At 44.4% G+C, this 27,191-nt stretch overlaps 1 protein-coding gene across 7 annotated transcripts in view; it reads right to left on the bottom strand.

The window, feature by feature from the left end:
- Positions 1-2,208: 2,208 nt before the first annotated feature.
- The window catches only part of MELK (maternal embryonic leucine zipper kinase), a 34,000-nt gene continuing 9,017 nt past the window's right edge, over positions 2,209-27,191 (bottom strand). For 3 of the 7 annotated variants that reach the window (XM_084834897.1, XM_084834898.1, XM_084834900.1), the window contains 13 exons: positions 26,688-26,780; positions 25,178-25,276; positions 23,351-23,419; positions 21,892-21,990; positions 19,755-19,841; positions 17,490-17,705; positions 17,187-17,318; positions 13,928-14,059; positions 12,676-12,892; positions 7,785-7,878; positions 7,163-7,331; positions 5,365-5,468; positions 2,209-2,960 (listed from right to left, as the gene is read on the bottom strand). In XM_084834897.1, coding sequence (XP_084691023.1) covers positions 2,783-2,960; positions 5,365-5,468; positions 7,163-7,331; positions 7,785-7,878; positions 12,676-12,892; positions 13,928-14,059; positions 17,187-17,318; positions 17,490-17,705; positions 19,755-19,841; positions 21,892-21,990; positions 23,351-23,419; positions 25,178-25,276; positions 26,688-26,780 — 1,689 coding nt within the window. In that variant the 3' untranslated portion in view covers positions 2,209-2,782. The remainder of the gene's footprint in view (positions 2,961-5,364; positions 5,469-7,162; positions 7,332-7,784; positions 7,879-12,675; positions 12,893-13,927; positions 14,060-17,186; positions 17,319-17,489; positions 17,706-19,754; positions 19,842-21,891; positions 21,991-23,350; positions 23,420-25,177; positions 25,277-26,687; positions 26,781-27,191) is intronic. The other 4 variants (XM_084834899.1, XM_084834902.1, XM_084834901.1 and 1 more) reach the window with 2 other exon arrangements.

The following is a 27,191-nucleotide window of genomic DNA, read 5'->3' as shown; positions in this document are numbered from 1 at the left end:
CTACCAGTGGCTACTAGTTTTGATGGCCATGTGCTACCTCCGGTACCTGAGGCAGTGTACACCAGTTGCTGGGGAACATGAGTGGGAGGGTGCTGTTGCACTCATGTCCTGCTTGTGGGTTGCCCATGGGCAGGTCATTGGCCACTGTGTGAACAGAATGCTGGACTAGATGGACCCTTGGTCTGATCCAGCAGGGCTCTTATGATCAGGTCCATCACGGTGGGATAAACCAACTCTTCATACTGGAAGACTATGTGGTGTTAAAAAAATGTCAAGTTAGGAGAAAAGCAACAAAAATGAATAAAGCTATCAGAGTGCAAGTTAATAATATGATGCAAGGTTACCCATCATGCCAGAATTTGCCAAGACCACAAGAGTCCTGCTGCATCAGATCAAAAAGTGCACTCTAGGTTCTCAAGAGAGCCCCGTAGATGCCTGTGAGGAACTAGCAAGTTGAATATGAAGGCAGCAGCCTTCTCATGTTGCTGCTCCCAATATCCTATAATCTGGGGTAGGCTGCATCTGAACATGAAGGTTCCCTTTAGCTACCATGGCCAAGAGCTATCAAGAGACCAACCCGCCCCCATCATGTCTAATCCCTTTCTTGAAGCTAATGGCCTTCACCACATACTGTGCTAGTGAAACCCATGGGAAAATAAGCTTGTTTTATTTGACTTGCCGAACTGGAGGGTGTAGATCAGCTTAATCTGCTCCATTTACAGTGCAATCCTATATGTGTCTACTCAGGAGTAAGTTCCTCTGCATTCCATGGGACTTACTCCCAGTTAAGTGGGTACAGGATTGCAGGCTTAGCCAGGCATTGACTGGCCAAGACCTTGTGTAAGGGTCTACCCAGCCCTACTCTGCACAATCCTTTATGCAGATAATGGCAGCAATTGGGAGTGGGGTTTTATGCAGGCAGGACATATTCTCCACCAACCAGCCATGAGCTGTCATGCCTTAAGTTGCTGTTCTTCAGACACTGTCTGTGTTCATTCATTTTCTGATGAAATGTGGAGGGCCGAGCAGCCTAGGCTATCAATGCCAAGTGGTGATGGGGGTACACATGCAAACTCAGATACATGGAGTTAACGGAATTATTAATGCATCTCTTTCATACACAACGCATCTCCGCAGTCTGTAGAAGTGTGGAAGGTCTACACAACACTGTATTTCAATAAAAGTGTCCAACTGCAGATCATTGTATTTCACCTTTGAAAAAACTGTTGGAGTGGAGGGGAGATTACAGTAACCAATAGGCATTGTTTAAGGAATGGCAAGCAAAGATCCAAATAACTTATTCGGCACACCAAAGGCTTGAGCATGCCCAACGGGTTTTACTTTGAACTGCAGAACTGTTTTTAAAGTCTGCTCACCTTCAAAGAATGGCTTCCTGCGTAGGGAGGGAAGTCACCGTACATTCCATGCAATGCTGTCAGAGGAATCCTGGGTATAATGCCTTACTTTTAAGGCATGAAAAATCCTGAACTAGCTCAGCTGCATGGGAGTCTTAAGTGCTAAACAGTATGACTCATCTTTTTAACAAGATATACAAATCTCTGTATGATTATATATATACACACACACACGTATGTATGTATATACATATATATATATGTATATACACACACATATTATACACATATACGTGTGTGTATTTCCTCCTCTCATCTGTTAAAAAAATAAATTTGTTGAAATTTCACAATAAAAATAATTTGTTAGTATCATTTGAACAAGAACATCTAGGAGCCGTCTCAAAAAGAGTGGCAGTTGCTGCTGCCGTATTGGTTTGCATTACAAAATAGTGTATAAAGCTATTGTTCAGTGGTAAACGTGATGTGCAAAGGTAGGTACTACTCACCCCTCTGGCTTCTAGCAATAGCAAAGAGGAAGGAGGACGTCTCAATGAAATACAGCTGTTTTACTTTATACTCCAACTGCTGCTTACAGTGGCAAAGTGAGCAGGCCACCAGTGGGTATCAGCACTGAGAGGACGTGAAGAAAGCTCTCTGGCAGAGGCTGTAGCAGCTGTTAGCACTGGCAACTGCTGGCCACTCTGAGGCTTCTGACTCATAGAACCTCCTCCGTTTAGGGCTCCCTTGTGAACCCAAGTGTGTTGTTTGAAGCCTGTGGGACAGGCATTCCCAAAATGCAACCAAGGGCCAACTCTGTTGTAGGGTGTTTATGGTGTAGCAACAAGATCTAATAATGACCAATGTTATATGTTTATTAAAAGTACATTGAATGGAAAAAGGAGTCATATTTAACTTTGGACCATAGCTGTGGCTTAGTTTAAGAACTTCAGTAAATGTTCCTTGAATTAAAAATTAAATCTTCTGGTTTCTGTTAATTGAAAAAATACTTTATAATTGGAGAACATATCTCTTTCCAAATCCAAATAAAGATCCTGTAACAAAAAGCTGCACTGAAGTACATATTCACATCCATGCTGAGATACAAGATCACAGAATCATAGGGTTGTAAGGGGCCTACAAGACCATCGAGTCCAACCCCCTGCTCAATGCAGGAAGTCTGATTCCCAAGCGGTCTCCCATCCAAGTACTAACCAGGGCTGACCCTGCTTAGCTTCCGAGATCAGACAAGATTATTCTGCACATGACTTAAAAAAAGAAGACAAGGACAGATAATGACATGGTTATGTTTATTCACAAAGGAGTTTCTATTTAAAATTTTAAAAAAATACAAGTCCTTGGGATTACCGACAACTAAAATGAGTATTGTTTAGTTTAAAACTGTCCATATTCTTACGATGAACCAACAGTTATAACTTGCAGCTAGACAGGATGTCTTCCACTAGCCTTTTGTAGAGCCAGGCATCCCCCTTCAGCCGCTGCCTCCGAATGCCCACTGCTTCAGGCTTGCTTAGATGGCAAACCTCCAGCTCAAACTGCATTGTCACTTTGCCAAAGTTTGACTGTGTTTGGCACTTCAGTTTATAGCTGCATAAAACAAAGAAAGGGGGAATTCGTTCAGGCACTTACAAGTGAGATATTGCAGGGGGATGATTATAGCAATAAAATGGGTAAAGAGCCAACTTTTATGCAAGCGTTACACCGAGGGGCAGCATATTCATACTGAATCAAGAGGAAAGCTTTTTCTGGAATATGCTATTTTATGTCACCCAAGTGAAAGATTATGTTTGAATACTTCCTCGCCTCCCCTTCCCCCCCCACACACAAAAAGCTCCCTTCCTGTAGAATAGTGTGACTTGTAGAAGCCTTGACTGAACTCTTCTCCTTGACATGTTAAGTTTTTATGCAAGAAGACCCACCGTCCGTCCCCCCGGCCATGAAGTAGCTCTAATATGGAACTCATCTCACCCATCTGCAGCCAGAAGTGGTACAGTCCGAGAAAAAAGAAGCATTTCCTCTTAATCCTGCTCATTAGGTCATCTGGTCTGACAGTCTTTATTTTATTAAGTGGCTCATGAGGGAATCCAGAAAGGAAGATGCTGTTCTACAAAATGTAAAGCTGTGGCCCTTTGAGTGCAACATTTCTCCACCTCAGGTTATTAGGGCTGTTTTAACTGGTTGAATCAGCAGCTCAAACAGCGAATGCTTTACTTGATCAGAAACCGGGGGGGGGGGGGGATTTTGAACAGATGGGGCTACTGTAATACACTCTCTGTGAGCTGCCTTTAAAGATGGTTTGGAAGCTTCAGCTTGTGCAGAATATGGCTGCCTGAGTATTAGTGGAGGTAAGGTGGTCAGATCACGCGGCACTTACATTGTACCAGTCATGCGTGTGTTTGAGATCCATTTCAAATGCTGGTTTTTAACCTTTAAAGCAGGGCTTGGCAACTTGTACACGACAACACCTCAAGGGCCACAAGTTACCCAGCCTCTGCTTTAAAGCCTGAAGGATCATCTCCTCCCATATGTACCTGCCCAGACCCTAAGTTCATCTTCAGTGGCCTTTCTCTGGGAGCCCCCACCAGATGTGAGGCAGGTGGCTACCAGAAGGGCCTTTTCTGCTGTGGCACTCCAGCAGTGGAATCAGCTTCCTAAAGAGGCTCGCCTGGCACCTATGTTGTGCTCTTTCTGGTGCCAGATGAAGACCTTTTTATTTCCCCAGGCATTTCAGTTTTTTAGCTCTGTTGTTTTAAATCTGTTGTTGTATTTTAAATTCTCTCTGAATTGCTGCTAGGTTTTATTTTGGTTTGTAGTTTATATTGTATTTTATGATGTTGTGAACTGCCTAGAGAACTTCTGCTATCGGGTGGTATAGAAATGTAAGAAATAAATGAATGATGTGGGACCAAGTTATTGAAGGAATGCCTTCACCCATATCAGCCTGCCATACTCTGAGATCAGCTGCTGAAGCCCTATTCTCATGCCCACTGGTGACAACAGCTAGGAGGGCAAGCATAAAGGAGAGTGCTTTCTCATCTGTGGCCCCATGGCTGTAGATTCTATGCTGCCCATTGGGGTGCAGCATGGCCTGCTATTACAGGCTTTAGAAGAAGCCCTAAAGACGAATTTGTTTTCCCTGGCTTTAAGACAATTTTTGGGCATGCCAAATTGAAATAGCTTTAGCTGCATTTAAATCTCGGATTATTTTGTAGAAATATTTTAACTAACTAAATGTTTCCAGGGCACCTGACATTTGTGTAATCAGGTGCACGGGAAAGGAACATGTTCCAGAGCTGCTGCTGCCTCAGTGTTCCAGGGAAGAATGGAGACCTCGCAGAGAGCCAGTAGCCACCAGTGAAGGGGCAATGCTGGGGGAGTGGGGGAAAGGCATTTGAGCCTCATCGTGCTCTCAGTGTTCTCCCTGGATTTGAGCAGGGGGGGATTTTTTGGGGTTGTGTGTGAAACAGATCATATTAGTCAAACCAGTTTTGAATGGGATCGAGAAGAGTTCACCCATCATTGCTAAGATATTTAACTGGTGAATTGGGAAAGCTGACATCAAATCAGCAGTCCTTTTACTGAAAAACTATGTGCGTGCGTGCGTCTGTCTGAAGAGAGAGAACAGAGACTTCTGCCCGAGAGTGCTGGGCTAGGTGGCCAATCAATGTCATAAATGGTAGATATCCCCAGGGACCACCATGTTAATTCTGAAGTATCATGTTACCACTCCCCAGATGACTTCTTGAAGGGCGGTATTAGTAGCTTGTTCAGCTTCCTTTTAAGAAAGCCAGTAAAAACCACGAGGACATCAGAACACTATTAGGAGTTACTTCTTCCTGCTACAAAGGGCATGCAGTGCTAGATCTGAAGCTATGTGTGTGCGTCTCAAGCAGTATTATTGAGAATATGGCATTGAGCAAGATAGCAGCTCTTGTCAGAGGGTCAAGGGGAAACTAGCTGTCAAGACATAGGACAGAATATTTCCACTTACCCTTTCTGTACATATTCAACTTGTTTTTTTGGAAGGACAGCAATTATTTCCTTCAGCAGCTCATCCGGATTTAGTAAGTTAGTTGTGGTCACGTTGTAATGTGCCTAGAAAAAAGCTTAATGAACACAATAGTCTTGCACAGTGCTTATGACCGAAGTAGAGCTCAAGTATTTGGGAAATCAAACTTTTAGCAGCCACAGTAAGTTTCAGAAAGTTACTTCCGTATCCACTTTCAGTATTAGGGAGCACCAGACGGCGATGATCCTCTCAGAACTACATGCCCTGGAGTTATTCCATTGCACAGCTTAAGCAGCAGAGTATAGTGAGACCTTTGCCAAACTGACTGTTTAACCATTCTGATGAGGATCTCCCTTGAACGTTAAGAACCAAATGACATTTGGTACACATGTCTAGGACACAGTTCTGGATTTCAAGTTTGAACACCAGCTGCACTCTTTCAGGAGGTGGGGAAGGTGGTGAAAAACACATTGTAATGAGTTTGAGAGGCTTGTCAAATATTTAAGCATTAACGTAATTATCAGTCTGTAATGTTTGCATTTCATTCCCCTTTAGCCTCACTGCTCACAACCCCCAGCCCTCGCCAAACATGTGTACGTATTACTTGCCAAGATGGGGTAACATTTCATACATGTGATGAAGTAGACTCAGGTCTGCAAAAGCTGTCAAGACTTCGCTGTTTTTGCAGTCAAACACCATCATTCCTTAGTAACTGCCATGCAAAATGTGCTGGGAGATCTAGTCTTCCCAGCAGATTTAGTGGGCTTTATGCAAGGAATCACATCAAGTGGTGTTTAGCTCACTGTTCCCTAGGGTCCTTTTTCTTGTTTAAGATCAATATTTCAGGCCAGACTAATGCACAAATGCCCAAAGACATTTGTTTGACATTCCTGCCACCTGTACATTAATCATAACCTGCTCAAAACAGATCCAAGCGCTTGCTTTCCTGAAAGCACGTCTCGTGCTGCTCCAGCTGTAACCACCATGTTCTCTGCCAATCTGGCCCTTTAACGTTGCTGAAGAGCCTGGAAGTTTCAAATGTGAGCCATGAAATCCCCAGTAAGCATCACAGAACTGGCACCTACTTGCCCACTACTAGTTATGCATGACATTTGGGCCTTTTGTCAGATTTATGTCCTGGCCTGATCAGACAAGCTACATTGCAAGAACTATTTGGTAATACAAAAGTATTCAGCGGTAGCTGAATCGCTGCAACTGAATTCCAAAAGTTGATAGTTGCTAAAGCTGACCATCATTTGGACTTAAAATTTGGAAGCAACCTTCTGGATTTTGTCTTTCAGCAATGAAAGTGCTAAAAACCAACTGGACTGTGAATTTAAGTGTAGTACCAATGGGAAGAAGGTTTAATTAGTGCCGGGGGCACACATAGAAAGTTTGTTTTGGAAGACAAGGCAACTCAGGCTAGTATGTTATGTGTAGGCTATGTTTAAAACATTACACGGTGGCTGCTTCAAGTTCATGCATTGCAAAGACTGGCACCACTCACTCAAGGTTATTCAGCTAGCTATGCTAGCGTAAGAGAAACCACTTGATTATGGACTGAAACAAAAGCAAAAAACAGTATCTGCAGTGAGGTGGGGGCCTGCTGTTTGACAAAGAAACCCTATTTCTTTCAAAGAACCTGTCTCATGCTTTTTTGAATGCTGGCCATGGATTTTATCGGAAAAAACAGGCATCCATGTTCACTGCAACACTTAGTTACAACACATTTGATAGTTTCATCAGCAAGAGACGTCCCAGAAGCTTTGGCTGACCCTACCTTTAACTTCCTTGGGCCTTCTTTTGCCGATCCTTTTCTCTTATTTGGTGTAAGCATTGTAATCACTTTATCCAAGCCTCTTTCGAGGCTCCCAAACATTTTGGTTCCTTTTCTTTTCTGGCCACTATCCAGATGAGCCTGGTCCAAGTCCAATTCCACTGAGCGACACCTGTCATGTTCAGAGATAGCAGGCACACGACTGTTTTCAGTGGCTGGGAATTGGTAGTTTTAGATACATCAGTAAAAGGCCTTTCAACCTCCTTTTGGGGGATGGGGGTGGGGGAAGAAGGGGGAACTGACAAAGACGTGGCTGAAGGACCTGCTGCATAACAGCAATTTGGGATTTTGAGAGAGAATTGTATATGTGCTCCAGTTCTCTGGGGGCACAAGAGTGAATTTTAATTATGGAAAATAGGAATGCATCCAAGACCACTGAACTGTGTAATGTTAAAGATTTTTTCCCCGTAGCCTTTTAATATTTGTTGGTAAGTCTAGGAAAGGATTTAAATAGGCTGTAACAGAGCAAACATAGATGCCATTGCAAAAAGCTTTCCCCATCAATACAAGGATTAAGATGGAACAATAGACTACAGGAATACGCTCAAGTTAGCTGGACATTTACCTTCTCTCAGGGCTTATGACTCCTGCTGCCAATTCATCTGGTTGTGCAGGAGTTGGTAGCTTAACTGGGATCTCTCTGGTGGCTTGACTTCTTTCTGCAAAAAGCACCACCCAGATTGGAGTGAGTAAATATAGAAAGATGCCTTATCCCTTCTTGGTCCTGTGCTTATTGGTTTGGTAGTGAAACGGTCATTCACAGGTAGTGGCCTCAACATACTAGATAGATTCCCCAGGGGCACAGGAAAAAATAGTTTGTAAGCTTAAAGAATCCCATCCTCCCCACAACCAGACACAAAAAATGGAAGATGGTGAGGATTAAGCCAGCAGCTTCAGCTAAAATGTGGGTAATCTTTAACAGGAGTAATAAAAAGCTTAGTAGACATGAGGAGAGTGGGGTCAAAGCAAGAACATGCAACACGTCCCATCCAATAATTATTCTTTGGGTTGAAGCTAAAGATTGTGCTAATTAGAATTGTTTGGCTTACTGCATTAGGCACAATAGTTGCAACAACCTGGTATTTACAGATACAATAAGGGCCTTCAAAACAGATTTTTAGAAAGATGCTATGAGGTACCTTGAGCAACTTGTTACAAGTACACTAAAACCAAGCAAGAACTAGATTACAAACCTTCCACCCATCCCAATATAGTTGGCAGAGTAGGCCTCCTTGAAAGTACCAGCAATAATAATTACCGATGGAACAAGGGTGGGATAAAACAGGGTCTTCTGCTTTTGCCCCCTGAAGCTTTAGAATCTCTCCCCCCCCGCCCCCCGGAGAGATACAGAAGTGCTATTGGCTTGTTCTTAGTTTCAGTGCTTGTGCTTGGCTTTCTAAAGACAGCAATTTGATTTGCATGTAACACACAATCATAGGTTAATTAATCCACGGACTGCTAAGCACAAGCAGGAGTGAGTGAGCTGCCTCTGGAATGCTCCCACTTTCAATTAACAACCTACGATCACTCCATTCATAGGTTGCTAGTGTGATGTCTGAACCCAGATACTCTGGGTTGTTTATGGGATAAGCAACCCAGATTTCATCCAACAACAAACCATAGGTTATTTATTTATTTATTTATTTATTTATTTATTTATTTCTATACCGCCCAATAGCCGAAGCTCTCTGGGCGGTTCACAAAAACTAAAACCAAACAACACACAATAAAACAATTTAAAATATATAGAACATTAAAACCACAATATAACAATACAACCACAATAAAACCTAGCAGCAGTACAGGAGTTTAAAATACAGATTTAAAACAGCAAAGATAAAAATTTAGAAAGCTAAAATGCCTGGGAAAATAAAAAGGTCTTCACCTGGCGCCGAAAGGAGTACAATGTAGGCGCCAGGCGAACCTCACTAGGGAGCTCATTCCAGAGCCGGGGTGCCACAACAGAAAAAGCCCTCCTCCTAGTAGCCACCCGCCTCACTTCCTTTGGCAGGGGCTCACGGAGAAGGGCTGCTGCTGATGATCTTAAGGTCCGGGCAGGCACATATGGGAGGAGGCGATCCTTCAGGTAACCTGGCCCCAAGCCGTTAAGGGCTTTGAATGTTAACACCAGCACTTTGAATCGGGCCCGGAAATGGACTGGCAGCCAGTGCAGCTGGAAAAGTACTGGCGTAATATGAGCTCGCAGGCCAGTCCCTGTTAACAATCTTGCTGCCCTATTTTGGACCAGCTGAAGTTTCCGGACCGTTTTCAAAGGCAGCCCCACGTATAACGCATTGCAGTAATCCAGACGAGAAGTTATCAGAGCATGGATAACTGTAGCTAGGCTATCTCTGTCCAGATAAGGGCGTAGTTGGTATACCAGCCTAAGCTGATAAAAAGTGCTCCGTGCCACTGAGTTCACCTGTGCCTCAAGTGACAGTTCTGGATCCAAGAGCACCCCCAAACTACGAACCTGATCCTTTAGGGGGAGTGCAACCCCCTCCAGAACAGGTTGATTATCACCTAGCCGGGCAGACGAACCACCCACTAACAGTACCTCCATCTTGTCTGGATTGAGTTTCAGTTTATTGGCCCTCATCCAGTCCATTACCGTGCCCAGGCACTGGTTCAGAACAGCCACTGCCTCACCTGGTTTTGATGAGCAAGAGAGGTAGAGCTGGGTGTCATCCGCATATTGATGGCACCTCAGCCCACACCTCCGGATAACCTCCCCCAGCGGTTTCATGTAGATGTTAAACAGCATGGGGGATAGAATAGAGCCCTGTGGAACCCCATGGCACAATTGCCATGGCACAGAGCAATAATCCCCCAGCACCACCTTCTGGAATCGGCCATCCAAGTAGGAGCGGAACCACTGTAGTGCAGTGCCTCCAACTCCCAACCCAGACAACCTATCCAGAAGGATACCATGGTCAATGGTATCGAAAGCCGCTGAGAGGTCCAGGAGAATCAACAGGGTCGCACTCCCCCTGTCCCTCTCCCGGCAGAGGTCATCCCACAGGGCGACCAAGGCAGTTTCCGTTCCAAAACCAGGCCTGAAGCCCGATTGAAATGGATCTACATAATCCGTTTCATTCAAGAGTGCCTGGAGCTGTCCTACAACCACCCGCTCAAGCACCTTGCCCAGGAAGGGGATGTTGGCCACTGGCCTATAATTGTTAACATCCTCTGGGTCCAGGTTAGGCTTTTTCAGGAGTGGTCTAATTACTGCCTCTTTTAAAGCGGCAGGCACCACTCCCTCTCTCAAGGAGGAATTTACAACCTCCTGGACCCAGCTGGACAACCCCTCCTTGTTTGATTTAATAAGCCATGAAGGGCAAGGGTCAAGCACACAAGTGGTCGATCGGACTTGGCCAAGCACCTTGTCCGCATCCTCAGGCCTCAGTAACTGAAACTCATCCAATAAAACTGGACCAGACGGTGCTCTGAACGCCTCTACCAATGGAACTGCATTAATCGTGGTGTCCAATTCATGACGAATCTGAGCGACTTTATCCTCAAAGTGCCGCGCAAACCCGTCACAGCGTGCTACCGAGGGTTCCACCGTCTCTCTCCCTGGCCCAGAATGTAACAGGCCGCGAACCACTCAGAAAAGCTCCGCCGGGCGACACTGAGAAGATGCAATGCTGGTGGAAAAGAACTGCCTCTTTGCCACCCTCACCGCCACAGAGTAGGCTCGATAGTGGGCTCTTACCTGTGTTCGGTCAGACTCAGCACGAGTTTTCCTCCACCTGCGTTCTAGCCGTCTCCCCTCTTGCTTCATTGCCCTCAGCTCAGGTGTATACCAAGGAGCTGGCCGGGCTCTGCTCAGAGGGAGAGGGCGCTTGGGCGCGATCATGTCAACCGCCCGAGTCATCTCTGCATTCCACAGAGCGACCTGGGCTTCGACAGGAGCACCAGCCATACCAGCAGGAAAATCCCCCAGAGCCCTCTGGAATCCAACGGAATCCATTAATCTCCGGGGGCGGACCATTTTAATAGGTCCCCCACCCTTGCAGAGGGGAAAGGCCGCCAGAAGTCTAAACCTCAGCAGGAAGTGATCTGACCATGACAAAGGGACAGATGTTAATTCCTCTACTTTCAGATCACCATCCTCCTGCCCAGTCGAGAAAACCAGATCAAGCGTGTGTCCTTTTATATGCGTTGGGCCGATGACATGTTGGGACAGCCCCATGGTCGTCATGGCGGCCATGAAGTCCTGAGCCGCCCCGGATACAGCGGCCTCGGCATGGAAGTTGAGATCCCCCAGGACCATCATCCTGGGGGTCCTCAACACCAAGTCCGAGACCACCTCCGTCAGCTCAGGCAGGGAGTCTGATGGGCAGCGGGGTGGGCGGTACACCAACAGAATCCCTAATCTGTCCCGGGTACCCAACACAAGGTACAGACACTCAAGATCTGCACTCGAATGAGCAGGAAGCCTGGAGAGGGAGATTGAATTCCTATAGACCACGGCAACCCCCCCTCCCCGACCCTCAAGTCGGTGTTGGTGCTGCACTGAGTATCCAGGAGGGCACAGCTGGGAGAGAGTGACCCCTCCCAGTTCCCCCACCCAGGTCTCAGTAATACATGCCAGGTCAGCCCCCTCATCCACAATCAAATCATGGATGAGGGAGGTCTTATTTTGGGCCGACCTGGCATTCAGCAGCAGCAGCACCAGACCCGAGGGCAGACTGGTAAGGCTGCCAGGAACCATCAGGTTGGGGGAAGAACCAGAAGAGGGGACAGCTGTAAGGTGTCTAGCCCCTCTTCTCCTCAACTGGCCTGTTAATCCCCCAACGCCATACCTCCCCCTGCCCGTGACCACAGTTATGGTGGCACCTCCCCCACCCCCTGAGTTGTCCAATAGTCCTCCCAGGCACATATTAAAATATTAAGATATAAAATATACAACAGTTTAAAAGCATATAAAAGAGATAAAAGAGAACAGCAGCTAAGAAGGAGCAGATAGTCCACGTTTGCCCCTTCCCCGTGTCTTTAAAGCTGCTGCCCTCTGCAATCCAGGTTAACTCTGGATTGTTTAACCCCTAAACAACCTAGAGGTTCCAGGTCTGGACATCATGCTAACAACCTACAAACGGAGCGATCGTAGGTGATAGTGGAAGTGAGGAGCATGCCGGGGCAGCACACTTGCTCCCACTTGTGCCCAGCAGTTTGTGGGTTAATTAACTCATGAATGCGCATTATATGCAACCTGAGTCAATTATGCCAAAACAACATGATATCAGGGCACAGGGAGGGTGCTCTGAGAGATGGGGCAGGAAGCCTCAACACAAAGACACCATTTTCAGAGGCAGTCCCCTGTCAAATATCAACCTGTAGTTCTGTCTCAAGACCTACCTCCAACCCAGTATTTTTGATAACAGTTTAAAAAGTTTCCTATTTTGAGCTCATTCTTTTCCCAGCATTGATTCCTTCCCATTTACGAACGGTACCTTCAGCTGGAAGTGCACGGTTTGGAGTGGCCAGCACTCTTTTCTCATTCATGACCCAAGTTGGAGTCCTGGGAGGAGGAAGCACGAAGGGATCTGGCTTTGAAGGAACGTGGGCACCTGTGTTCTCCTTGTTGGCATGTTTCTTGGATGCTTCTCTCCTTGGTACAGGAAGCGGAGGTGGTGTGAACTCTCCACCGCCAGCCAGGACCACGTGAGCCTTTCAAAAGAAGATATGTTGATGGAGGGGATGTTTTTCTTTAGCTTTGTCATGCTACGTGTGAAGATCAGTATATTATTCACCAAGTCACAACTCATGCCATCCCAGATGTTAGCCTATTGCCTTTGTTAGGCAAAGCCCAGCTCAATGAATCAGGATTCTCTGTTTCTGCACAGTAAATAATCCAGTTTCTCCCTTCCCCTCACATCAGGCTGTTAGTGCATGTTGAAGGCCCTTATGCACTAATTGCAATAAGAGACAGAAGTGGTAGAAGATCTCTGACCTTCCAAGACCAAACTGCTTTCCTTCAGAGCCAGGTCAAACATTGGTTAAAGTATTTTATCTGAATCATCCTGTGTCTAGTAGCACTCCTGTCAAGAATACCCCATATTCATTATTTCCCTCTTCAATTCTACATTTTCTACTTGCATTGTATTATTAACATTATCTCAAAAATACCCAATCCCACTTCCTCTGCATTGGAACATACATACTTTTATCTCCACTCTTCCTTTGGAAAGCTCAGAGCTGGTCTCCCATCCAGGCACTGATTGGGTGCACACCTGCTTAACTTCAACGATGCTAGATGGTCCCTGACACATCATAGGAAGCTGCCTTATGCAATCTATTGGTTCATCTAGCTCAGAATTATCCACTACACTGACTGGCTGCGGCTCTCCAGGACTTCAGACAGGAGTCTGCCAAATATTTCACCTGGGACTTCTTGCATGCAAAACATGTGCTCTGCCACCGAGCTATGGCCCTTTGCCACTTGGGCCAGATAATTCTGAGCTATCCTCCCCACCTCAAAGATGCCCTTTCTACTGAGATCTATGGAACTCAGACCTATCCAAGCAAAAGCATTGTGCATCTCCAAAGATTCCGACTATGTCTTCACATGCAAGCTGCTTTAAGGTAAAGCAAACTTTAAGCCACTACTAAATTTTAACAGGATACAACTCCAGACCCAAGCATACTTTAAGTCAACTACTGATAGAATAAACAAGCTTAACAAGAGTTAATGGCTACAGATACCTGCTTGGTTTTGGGTGTATTGCACAATACGGGTTGAGCTTCTTCATAAGAGGCTAGAAATTCCATGGATCCAAATGCATATGGCATATCGTTACTGTCTGGATCATCTTCATAGCTCAGGGTCTTTTTTATCTGTTCAAAGAGATTTGGGCAGAGAGAGTCACTATACAAATGCACTTTCAGAGCCATTCATGGTTAATGCTCAAGATCTTCACTGGATTACTAAAAGCAGAGTGGTCCAGCCTCTTTGGTACCAATACCTATCATTTCAATGAGGCTGAAGGAAAGGCTTAGTGAACAGCTCATGTGCGCTCTGAACCAGAGCGGTTCAACATTTCGTTGGTTTACAAGCTGCCCATGTACCACTCCTCATCAAATTTCAGTCAAGTGCCATATATTCCCCCCCCCTTTTCATTTATTTCCCCTCCCCCCTACATGCAATAGTCCAGGCATATCAAAAATAATAGGTTAAGACATAAAATTATAGAATACATTGTTCACATAAACCAGAGAGGCCAATATGCTACAGGCAGAGTGCCATGAAGTTGAGTATTGCCAACATACATTTACTATGGATTGGTATCAATTTGTTATGTATCTTGTTGCCTACTTCCTTTCGCCATTCGTAACTTATTTGTTAGCTTTTCTGTTAAGGCAATTTTCCAAACCCGGGCCCACCGAGCGTCCAATGAGACTCCTGTTAAGTCCTTCCAAAATTGAGCAATAACCAGTCTAGCTGCCACCAACAAAAATCCAGCCAATGGCTTAAAGGAACAATTTCTATTATTTCCCCAAAACACTCCTAAGAGCGCCAACTCTGGTGTTCTCCCCAATTGCTGTCCAAGTATCTTATCAATTTCACTAAAGACTGCAGTCCAAAACTTTGCCACTTTTACACAGGACCACCACATATGCTGGGTTGATCCTGGTTCCTTGCATCCTCTCCAGCACAGTCTTGACAGTTCCTGATGAATATGAGCTAAACGAACAGGAGTCATATACCATTTCTGAAGAACCTTCAAAGCTTATTCTCTCATATTGATAGATACTGATTTAAATGGGAATTTTTCCAACATTGTATTCCATATATCATCCTCTATTTCTGTTTCCAAATCCTGTTCCCACATTTGTTTTAAACTGTTAGTTGAATTCTTATCTAAATCAATAAGCACTCTGTAAAAAAGTGACACCAGGCCTTTCTCCCCCTTGCCTAGGAGTCTGAGTTTGATTCAAATGGTGTTACATTTCTTAGGGCCTGTTGTTTGATATCCTCTCTTCTGATGAATGTACCTACTTGATACCATGCTAACCAAGTTATTCCAACCTCCTTCAAATGAGTCCTCCAGAACTCTCTGGGGAGGGGCAGGACATTTAAATAAAATTCTTTCACCCAATAAAGTCCCTTCTGTTTGAAGGCTAGTATATCCATAGGTCGGTCCTCAGAGCGGAAGGCCGGATGACAATGTAAAGGAGTCATAGGGGATATCCCTGGTAGTAATTTTTCTTCTCTCCCTTTCCATACCTGTAAAATTGCTCTCAATGTAGAGATTTTACTCACACATATTCTCTTAAGTTCATTTTTAATATATAAAAATGAATCCACTATCTGAGATGGTAACATCGTTCTCTCCACCTGTACCCAATGATTATTAATATCTGTTGATAACCAAGACAGGAGGTGACGTAACTGATATGGTTCATAATATAATATTAGATTAGTACACCATCCTCTTGCTGTACATTGCCTATATCTAAGAACTTTGGCTGTACTTGGTTTCCGACTTTTAAATATAAATTGCTTTGATCTACTCTGCCAAATTTGCAGTGTCTTATATTGAGGTTCTAGGGGTAATACATAAAACAAATATGTTAACTTAGGAAGGACCATCATGTTAATAGTTGCTATTCGACTGAAAAGTGGAAGATTAAGTTTCTCCCATTTAGCTATATCCTTCAAAATATTTTTCCATAGCTGCCCATAATTTATTTTAAAGAGTTTTCGTATATTCCTAGATAGATAAATCCCTAAATAGCGAAAACCATTATTTACTAATGGAATCCCTAGTCTTTGTGAAACTCTTAGTTGCTCACCTGGAGGAAAGTTTAAACAGAAAAGGTCCGATTTCTTAAAGTTAACCCTCAGGCCCACTGTTTCCTTAAATGTATCTAATTCTTCTTGTAGAGCCTGAATTGCATATAATGGATTACTCAATGTCAATAACATGTCGTTGGCATACAAACTAATCAAATGTTCCATATTACCCACTGTAATTCCACTTATTTGTGGGTGAGCTCAAAGTCGATTTGCCAAAAATTCAATTACTAGGGTAAACAAAATAGGTGACAGCGGACAGCCTTGTTTGGTACCACTATACAAATTTATATTACAGGAGTCTAAATTATTAACACGAATCTGTGCCAAAGTTGGAGAGTAAATAGCTTGGATTGCATTCAAAAATTTAGGGCTAAATTGAGAGACATGCACTCTGAACCAGAGCGGTTCAATATGTCTTTGGTTTACAAGCTGCCCATGTACTACTCATCAAATTTCAGTCAAGTGCCATATACTTCCAAGGCTTAGCATGCCTAGAAATTATACCATTCAAGCCTGTTTGGTCATTACAGGGACCAGTCCTAACATAGCCTACTTCAAAGAGGCATTGACCTTGTGCATTTGGGGGGCTCAATAGCTACAGCCCCTTTCATTTTATTATGTTTATTAATGTAAAACTTTTCCCAACCTCGTGCCTTCCAGATGTGATGGAATGCAACTTCCATAATGGCCATGCTGGCTGGGAATTGTGGGACTTGCAGACCAATGCATCTGGAAGGTGCCAGCTTGGGGAAGGCTGCACTACACTACTATGCTCTTCCCTGAGAAAGGTCAGAGCCATTCGTGTGGCACTTCCAGGCAGTCTCCCACCCAGGTGCTAACCAGGCTGAGATCTGCTTAGCTTTAACACAGCAGTGTCCCGTACTTCAGGCGATTCTCTGGATATTGCCTTTACCATTGTAACTTCATTGTACTACTGCTGCTGCACCAGAACTAACAGCAAATCTACGACCGCCTTAGTGTTTCACAATTCAAAGCAGCGTTTAACCCCAATTTATTAAGATACACTGCTGCACTTTAGACTCTTTGATGTGACACTTTATTATTATTTATTACATTTCTATACCGCCCAACAGCCGGAGCTTTCTGGGCGGTTTACAAAGATTTAAAAAATTGCTTTCTATAAGGCAAAGATGGATAACGCACCTTCCGTTCTCTGGATGGAGTGATGCTAGCACATTCTGCTGTTAGAGTAGGAATTCTCAGACGGACAGCTTTACCATGAGCTTTCTTGGTTTGAAGCAAAAGGTACATTGCAGACACGTGATCATATTTCCACTAATAATACAAAATAAATTTAGATTAGTTTCAATCCATCTTCAGGAAGGGGCAGGGGAGGTCCTACCTAAAAATTACTAGCACATCCAAGAGAGATTAAAATAACCTGGACTTATGAATTTTTAACCCACCTTCCCTTACGTCAAGAGAACCAGGACATGTTACACTTACTTTAACATTGATTTGATGTTCAGTGCTGAACTCAGATTTTTTAATTTCTGTAATCACGTTCCTTCCAAAGACAAAGGGCTTTATTACATGAAGCACAGATGGCATGTTGCCACTGGTACGATCATAACAGCCTACTCTCAAAGCAGAAAGTCTCTCTCTGGAAACAGAATTCCAGGGTAGATTCTTACAATGTATCATGCATTTCACAGAGGAAGACTGGGAAAAGGGAAGAGAATCAAAGGTTAAGGGAGGGTTCTAGTAAATTTTCAGACAGGCCCGTGCCATATCTCATGATGCACTGGAAGTGACACTTGTGGTGTCAGCTAATGGGATAGACAAACAGCTAGGTAGATTTCATTATGTATCGCTCCCTCGAGACCAAACATAGCAGAAAAAGCAGCTCAGCTAATGCTCTTCAAAGCCATCCAGCTTTTTTTTTTGGGGGGGGGGTAGGGAGGGAGTTTTGGGTGTTCTGAACATGTAGCCTGGCTCAAAAACAAAGTTTGTCCCATTACTCTGCAGACTACCTTTCTGTTACCTTATGTAAGTTCAAATTTATACAACTCTTGTATTTTTCTGCCTTTTGTAACAACTTTGGCCCCTCAAAGTCAGACACGCATGTGAATAAGTTTGGCCATTTAAAGTCAAAATGCCATTAATTCCGTTCTCTCCCCGCCACCGCCCCCCATTCTTCTAATCACAGATTTCTGTGAAATTCACCTCCTGCCTCAAGCCTCTACTGCATTAATTTTATAATTGTAAGAGAGTCTGTACCTTCCGAGTCAATGTGCCATGAAATATGCAAATTCTTACCATGAAATAAGCACTTGATTGCCATGAAGATGAAGCCTGAGCAGTAAGAATTCAGGTTTGCATGATCTTCTGAAGAGATGTGAAATGCAGTGAATTCTATTCTGCTGAGGTATATTGACCAGGACTTTTGCAAGAGACCAGTCACTCAAGTCAGTGGTTTTCAAACTGTGTTCTGGAGAAGCCTGTGCTTCCGCAGAAACTTGGGGTTCCTCACTCAGAGCAGATTCCCTGAAGAGATGGCTTACCCAGTGCTATCATTCCTCTCCACAGATGGAGAAGTCAGAGATTACTGGGATGTATTCCTTTGTGGCCTGGCCTGTCCAATATTCCAGGTGACCAGAGCACCCACACGACATTCCCAGAATCCTCTGCAATGTGCATTGCTTTCATCATGGCAAGTTGTGGAAAATATTTTTTTTAAAAGGTAGACAGTTTGAAAAGAAACAGCCGCTTAAGTCAACATTTTCAAAGAAACACCAGGAGGCTTTCATTGGTCTACAATCAGATACAATCTGAACTTCAAGGTCAAAAATATGATTTGATATACCGTATACAGCATGTAACCATCTACACAATCAATCTTTAAAATATAATCCACCACACACGCAGAACAAGCCTTTATGTACATGCTCCATTACAAAGGCATATAAAGCCACCTCTTCAGTAGATATGTATTTTTTTGTTAATTGGATCCTAAAAGCATCAGTAAGAAACTTGTTCCAGCCTGTATCTTACGGCCTCATAAACAGAACAATTCAACAATATGCTTTCCCAAAGTCCCAATGCATATCAACCTCAAGTGAAACCTCCAGGGGGAAGTTTATCTGACATATGGAAAGCTTTTTCAATGTTACTTGCATTGAAGGGCTTGGCTAGCTCTTCCCTTGCAATGTAGAAAACTTAAGTATTTTTAGATAGCACTTCAAGTTATTTCCTCATGCAGATATTCAATTGTTTAAAGCAGCTTTTAGCTTTCATGAAAACAGCTCCACAAACAAGTTTGTGCAGAAAATCTGTGGCTGACTGAGGATTCTGGTTACGTCTCTTCTCAGAACACACCCCAACATACCCTCCCTGAGTCTGGAACACACCTAAACACTCTATGCCGGCTGTACATTCCAGTGGATGACTGGTAGTGGTGGGTATGGATTTGGGGGGATACCCCAGGCAAAGAATCCAGGGAAACCCAGTTTCTTGGAACAGTTTGAAAACCTCTGGTTTAAAGCATGGGGGCCAGCATACATGAAGCTCTTAATGGGCATGTTAGACTGCTTCAAAGCTATTCAAGAAGAGCCTGAAATTAGAGTAGTGGAACATTGAGGGTTTAAGTTAGTGCTGAAATAGAGATGTTAGCTTTGAGAAACTGTATAGGGTTTAGTATTATGTTTGTGAACAAATACATTTTTGGCCGACTTGACTTGTTCAGGAAGGATTATTGAAGTCAAACAGTACCTCTGAAATTACATCAGCCATACATTCTCTGCTACATTTATGAAACACAGAAAGTTCCGTTATGCAGTCTTCATCAAGATGCCCAAGCTGGAAAATAATCCATTTAAATATTGATGTTAAACTTCTGATATTTGCAGTCTTGTGTTTTTAAAAAAGTGACACCAAAATACACTGTTGCAAAATACATAGTGGAGAAGACGCGTTTTCCTAGATCTGATCACTTGGTATACTGTAACTGTCAGATCTTTAGAAAATTTTACTTTTGGCACATATACTTATTTTCACAATTTGTATGTTTGAACCCCCTCCCCCGATACGTAAATTCATTCCTGGATTATAAAATACACCTGGATAATCAGAATCACACAGGGGTACATAAGGATTTTAACACATGCTGGCATCTGTTAACGTAGTCATCTGCACTTTTAGGGTAAAACCACTGCAGGATGCTTAACCCAGAACTGGGGGAACGAAGAGGGACACGCCACTTATCAGGGAACAAAAATGTGGGATGTACAATACCTAGTACCAGGCAAACAGTGCACTCCTTGACATGTCCACGCAAATGTTCAATGGAGCTTTTTTCCAGGTAAGTGAGCATAGCATCGCTGCCTAAGTAGCACAAAGGAAAGCCTCCATGGAAGAAACATTTGCTTGTGCATTCCCAAACATGATTACCCTGCCAATCTATGGCTTGCTTTGCCAGATTCTCTCCAAGTCATGGATTTTCTAGGCTGATTTTATCCATTTATCTTAGATCACAGCATAATCTCAGTTATTGTCTCAATGATGTCTAGATGTTTGAAACTAGTCAGTCATGTTGCTCTTCCTATTTGTTACTATCACTGGTTTCAGGATTGAAGCTATATATTGCTGGATAATCTGTTGCCAACTCCTAGTGCTACAGCACACTCTTCCTTCAGGGGCCGGCGGGGGGGGGGGGGGGGGGGCGCACAGAGGGAGATAGAGAGATGGAAACAAAATCGCTTTAGATGTTGCTTTATTTGTGCTTGCCTGCATACATTTCCTAGAATAGAGAAACAGTGACACTCAATGGACAGTGGAAAGCCTGGATAATTTCACCTGGTCCATCTCCTATACACAAGCATGTTATACACTAGATTTCAAATGGACATACCACTTATCTTGCTGTGGACTCAGGCCATGGTTTGCCAAGGGCCATGTCCTGGAAACATTTGCCCAGACATTTTGGGATTGGACTCTCAATATTATGTTCAGAGCTGTTTCTAAGCATGTTTAAAGGGACTAGAGCTCCATGTTAAAGCACACGCTGAGGACGTAGAGGGTCAGTCCCTGCCATCTCCAGTTAAAAAGGATCAGGTTGTATGTGATGGGAAAGACCTTTGCCTGAGATCCTGGAGAGCTTCTGCCAGTCAGAATAGATGATGCTGAGTTAGGTGGATAAGAAGCGTGACCCAGTTGAAGGCAACTTCCTCTGTATACACGTGCTTGAATCCACTGAACACTCTTCTCAGGAAAAGGGGTTGGTATTGACTTGACAAAAAGCCCAACAAGGGAGTTATTTTACAAACCACCTGATTTGGTTGGTATTCGACAGCAGGGATGAGGAACGTGTGGCCCTCCAGATGATGCTGGACTGCAACTGCCATCATCCCTCACAAGCTGGCTATGCAGATAGAAATTGCAGTCCACCGACATCTGAAGGGCCACACGTTCCCCACCTACTCAGCAGCAACACACACAAACACCAGCATTAGATGAAAAAAAACAACAACAACAGTGCAGTCCAATACTTTGCATTCATATGGCTCATTTCAAGTGCATCACACACTCTCATGAATTCTTATGGTCTTGTGATGCAAAGGCTGTAAAGATGAACAGTGCAGCCTACCCTTTGGCTCCAACCCAGAAACCCACAGGAGTCTCATACTGGCTAGGGCACAGGCAGGACACACAAGGCTTGGCAGTTGGCTCCATCATGCAAGAACACCATCATGCCTTTCACTTCCTTTAAGAGTGCTGAGCTCTTCATTTAAGCACTTTGTGAAGGACCTAGAAAAGACATCTAATGTTCTGCTCCCTTCGGGAGAGACAGTGTTGTTACCATCCCAGGTCAGCCTAGTTTTAGCTCAGTCATACAGAGGAGGTTACTCACAGGGTATTTACTTTGCCACTGGACAGCAAAGGAGTAGCCATGAGTGAGCCATGGGTGATTTAGGAGATGCTTAACCATAATCCGTTTCTTTGGGTCCACCTAGTGGGTAAGAAGAGAGGTGCATTTCAAAAGATAGTTACTGTAAAATAAATATGCCATATATTTTAGCATGTCTCTGCAAAAAGGAGGTCTGCATAGTTAAGAGCCTAAAAATAAGTTTCCAAGACATTTCTCAAGGTTTGTCCTCAAGGCCATTGCATTCTTTTGTTGCTCAGGATAGCAGGAACAAACCATTCCATGAGCTCAGGTTATTTACTTACATTACTTATAGTCCACTCTTCAGTCAGAAAGGCTCCTAGAAAATATTACATTTCCATAAACACAAGGCAGGCCCAGCCATCAGGATTACAATCTTGAGTTCAAGAACAGGCCTGGTAACTTGACCTTCCTCAAAATGGCTGTGATGCAGCCAGACGTTGTTGGCCTTGCAGAGTAGGGCCTTGGCCTTCTAGGGCCTAGTAGCAACCTGCTGGCTTCTTGTTACTCCCGCCACTGCAGGCAAGGCTGATAAAAAGCAGCAGCGAGGTGAGAGCTCAGTTTCTCACTGTCTCCTGCGTCTTCCCTTTCTCACAGGGCCGCTGAATTTACGGCCTCTGTAAAGTGGGAGGAGCGGCTGAACCCGGCTGGGAAAAGCAGCAGCAGTAACCACAATGCTCAAGTAATTAGTGTTACTTTTGCATTAATATTCAGGGAGAGTTTGGAAACTTCAGCATAGTGTTCAGTCACTGTTAATACCTTGAGACCACCATGATCAGTAACCTACATCCCTGAAACTGGCAAGAGAGGGACAGTAAGACCCTATCCATTTTTATTGCCTACTACATTGGGCAGTCTGGGCTTTTTTTGTTTTTGTTTTAAGAAAGAGAAAGGTGGGATAAAAGGAAGAGACGCAGTTGCCTATTGATGATTTTTACTGAAACTACCCAAGTAAGTCAAAGTCTTCAAGTGTCTTCATCTATAAAAGAGGTATAAGACTATAAAAAGATTAGAGAAATTCATGGAGGACAGGCCTATCGACAGCATTTGGCCATGAATGGAATCTCCAAATTCAGAGACAGCAAACCTCCATACCAGCTGCTGGGTGACAAAGCAGTGGGCTGTTGCCTTCATGCCCTGCTCGTGGGCTTCCTGGAAGTATATGACTGGCCACTGTGGGAAACAAAATGCTGAACTAGACAAAGCAGAGGGGGCCTCTGGTCAGATCTTGGGTTCTTTCCAGACATGCGTGCTAAGATGCCTCCACCCATTTCTTAGGCCATTACTGCTGGAGGGGGAGAGACGATTATAGGTAAAGGAAGGAATGTAATAGAAATGGGGCAGGAAGAGGTGGACCAAGCATACTATTAACTTCAGGTATTTCTACAATATAACAAGAAATCCCCCCGCTTTAGAAGATTACCTGCAGCATTTGGTGCAGTAGCAGTACACTGCCGGGTGAGAGCCATTTTGGAATCTCGTATTTTCCCCTCTGTAGAAAAAGCAATTTTAGCATTAGCTTGAGTTGAATTAGTGAAACTTAGAACAGCCACTCCTTGATGCAGTTGACACAGAGACAGGAAGTCTGTGTTCATGAAGTGTTCACTCTCATGTGACTAGAACTAGAAGAAGCAGTTCATTTCTCTGGAAATGAGAGAGCATATAGGATTTTGTTTCACAATCGTCATCACAATCTGCCTACATAGATCAAGGAAGCAGGAAGGCTGTTTCATGAGGCATAATCCTGCTTTAACTAGTTTCAGCATACAAACTAGCTGCATTCAACTGAGAAGTGCCAGCTGGAGGATTCCAAGCTAGCTGCCTAACCCAAGCCTTCGAGAATTGTTTGTGCTTTCAGCTGAAACAGAAAAAACTCAGATCAAACATATATAAATAGTCAGTGAGGTTTCCCAATATCTGTGGCTATACGAGAGGCATTTGTTCATGTTTTTCAATCTGCTGAATCCAAATCTGTCTGTATTGGAGTGACACAATTTAACTTTGAGAATGGGAGCCAAGATGGCCAACACCAGCTTCTTAACAGCAAAAACGTGGGCCAGCGGTCCATCCAGCCCAGTCCTGCCTACTTGATTGGCAACGGCTGTTCAGAATCTCAGACTGAGGCCTCTCATCTGCTCCTAGAGATTCTGGGACTAAGCCTGGGACATTCTGCATGCAAAGAACATGTTCTATCTACTGAGGTGGTGGCCTTTTGAAGAACACGACACAGAGCACTCCAGGTGAAGAAGTTAGAACCTGCAGGTGGTTGCACTAAATCCGAGTTACGATCAAGTTCAGCACAGGCTTATTGGCTGAAGCTTCAGGGCCAATTTGCATAAGCATCACAAGATTTATAGCCAAGTGTAAACAGATTCAGTTGACAAAAATTGTGCTTGAAGTTATAGTGGCGTATGTTTTCAGGTGCTGACCGGAATAAATTAAACAGTCTTTTCACTCCAAACATATTTTGGGTCACAACTGAAATCAAATTATGTTGCCAAACCTAGGGCCAGATAATGCCACGTCTTGCGTAGTTACCAAGATACTCGTGTTCCTAGACTCTTGCTCTAGCAAGCAACTTGGGGTGTGTGCGAGGGTGTGGAGGGGACAGACACAAACAGGCAAAAAATACAGCCTCTAGACAATAACCAAGTGTTCCACTCTACAGGAGGCCTGCACCCTTCATTTCACTTTATCATGTCGCCAGAAAATAAAAACATCATCCCAAGAAGGATACATCTAGCAGAAAAAAGAGAATTACACACCTGGCCAGGGTGTGCAAGAGAGGAACTTGTCCTGGGCAGATTAAATTATGTGGGTGCTTACAACTACACAAGTGCCTGTGCATGCCAGAGCTGCCATAGCAGCCTCTTGTCATGCATGGGCACACTTAACAGATTTCCTACAAGGCTCCCCGGCACAAAGTGAGAGATCTTTGATGCCCTCCCGCTAAGACAGGCAGTAGCCAAGTACCGGCATGAACAGAGACTACGGGGAGTGGGAGGAGGGAAGACATGCACAATTCTAAGATGATTCCAAGGTGGCCCTTAATACTAGAAAGTTTTTAAGGGTCATGGTTAGGCTTTTTGTGAGATCAGCAAGGTAAGTGCTATAAAAAGGATGCTCTGCGATTCAGCTCCTGGGAACCAATATTTCTCCTCCAGTAGCTCCTCAAGCATCCTCACTTAAACATGAATGTTTAAACTTGAACATTGGAGACAGGCATCAGCACTTATGCCAGGATACATACCACTATTTTCTTGTAGAGTGCCATAACATTGTCATCATCAAATGGTAGAAATCCACAGAGGAGAGCGTACAAGAGGACTCCCATGCTCCAAATATCTGCCTGGGGTGATAAGAAGATGAAGTGATCCGCAGGATGGCAGCTTCATGGACAACATCCTGCTCGGCCCCAATACATGCTAACGCACCACATACCCCTCAATGGGGGAAGGCATGGCACAGGCAAAGCACACCCTTCCAGTTGGGGGAGAGGAATCCCTGTTACCTCCTGCCATTGACAGGCAATAACAGGGGAATTCTCATCCCCCTTCCCAAGCCCCCAGTAGACTCCTGGGGGAGGAGCCTGCGTAGGGAGCCAAAGCCCCAGTGTGCTGCTTGGGGAACTTCCACCATCTGCATTAGGACCACGGGCCAGAGGTTCCTCTCTCCTGTTAGACTCCTTGGAGGAAAGGCAAGCTATAAATGTAACAAACAAATAAAGAACAAACTGTAATATATTCCATTTATATCTTGCCTTTCTTCCAAGGAACCCAAGTTGGCTTACATGATCCTCCTCCTCCCCACTTTGTCCTCTTAACAACCCTGTGAGGGAGGTTAGGCTGAGACTGAGTGACTGGCACAAAGTCACCCAGTGAGCTTCATGGCTGAGTGGGGACCAGAACTCGGATCTCCCGAGCCCCAGTTCAACACTCTAGCCACCGCACCACACTGGCCCCTAGTCCTCATCACAACACCTTGTTCCAGTCCTCACCACAACTCAATGTGAGGACTGGAACAAGGCTTGGTGGAGAGACAGGGTCCTACCACCCACATGTTTCAACCCCCCAAAACCCTTAATTGTCTACCAAGATCAGCCAAAAAGTGTGGGCCCCTGCCACCACGCTTTTACTACACAAGTGGCTTTAGCCTATCAACCACACTGCCACAAGAGAGGTTGAGCACACAGCCTGCAGAGAGTTACACAAAATGCTCACAAAATGGCAGAAGGGGGAAGGTAGCTTTCCTGTTCTCCCCCAATTTGGGGTTTCAGATATTTGTTTGAGGAATACTCTAGTGCTTGCGGAGTGTGGGAAACATGCCCTGCAGGGCAGCCAGCATCAGGCCAGAATTGGGAAAGGGAACTGAAAGCTCTGGGGCTTGGTAAGGTCCCAATGGTAACCCCAACACACCATCAACAGTGCTCCTCAGACACTTTCTAATATCGCTTGAGCTCAACGGCCACTCCCAAGTTACAGATACAGAATGAGAGGGCTCTGCAAGATGGTCCATGCACGCTGGGGCCAAAAGGGTTATAGGGCCGCCAGGAGTGTGCTGGCCCTTGTACAGGTAACCAGAAGTAACACTGCAGGCCCTTCAATCTAAAATAGGGTTTCTGTTCTGCAACCATGCTGCCAAGGTAACAAAGCAACAGGGTGTCACACTGAAGCAGAGGATAAGACAGATGTCGAGGCAAGAGTAATTTGAGAGGCTTACAGTAAGAAAATGTGGAAGTGTTAAAGAAGGTGCTACAGTACCTCCGAGCCAATGTAAGCTTTGCCTTGAATTAACTCCGGTGCTGCATATGCTGGACTCCCACAACATGTGTTTAGATGGTAATCCAGACCACCCTACAGCAAGAACGCAAACATTAAGCAACATCTGCAACTTCACCTAAATATGCACACCAAACGCATAGTGGGCATACTCAGCTCACATAACTGAGCTGTTAAGCAAAGGCAATTGCTTCCCCAGCTCACAATTAGTTGGCATTAACACATTTTGTCTGTAACCTTTCAGCTGTCCTAGTCATCATATATGGATACCTAAAATTGGGTTCATTTGCCAGCTGCACCCCAAAAGTGACAACCCAGACACTTATCTAGTTCACACATGACAAAACCCCATGGTTTAAACAACCCATGGATTGTCATGCACAAGCAGGAGAAAGTAGATGCGCTGGCTCCTGTACACCTGCCACTTTAAGCTTTTAAACAACAACCTATGATTGGCTCATTCGTAGGTTGTTAGCGTGACATCAG

The sequence above is a fragment of the Heloderma suspectum genome, chromosome 2 (assembly GCF_057233095.1).
Source record: "Heloderma suspectum isolate Gila_16-S chromosome 2, 16-S_ref, whole genome shotgun sequence".
Taxonomy (NCBI): Eukaryota; Metazoa; Chordata; class Lepidosauria; order Squamata; family Helodermatidae; genus Heloderma; species Heloderma suspectum.
The sequence above is the reverse complement of the archived record's forward strand: the minus strand, read 5'-3'. Positions and strand labels throughout refer to the sequence as shown.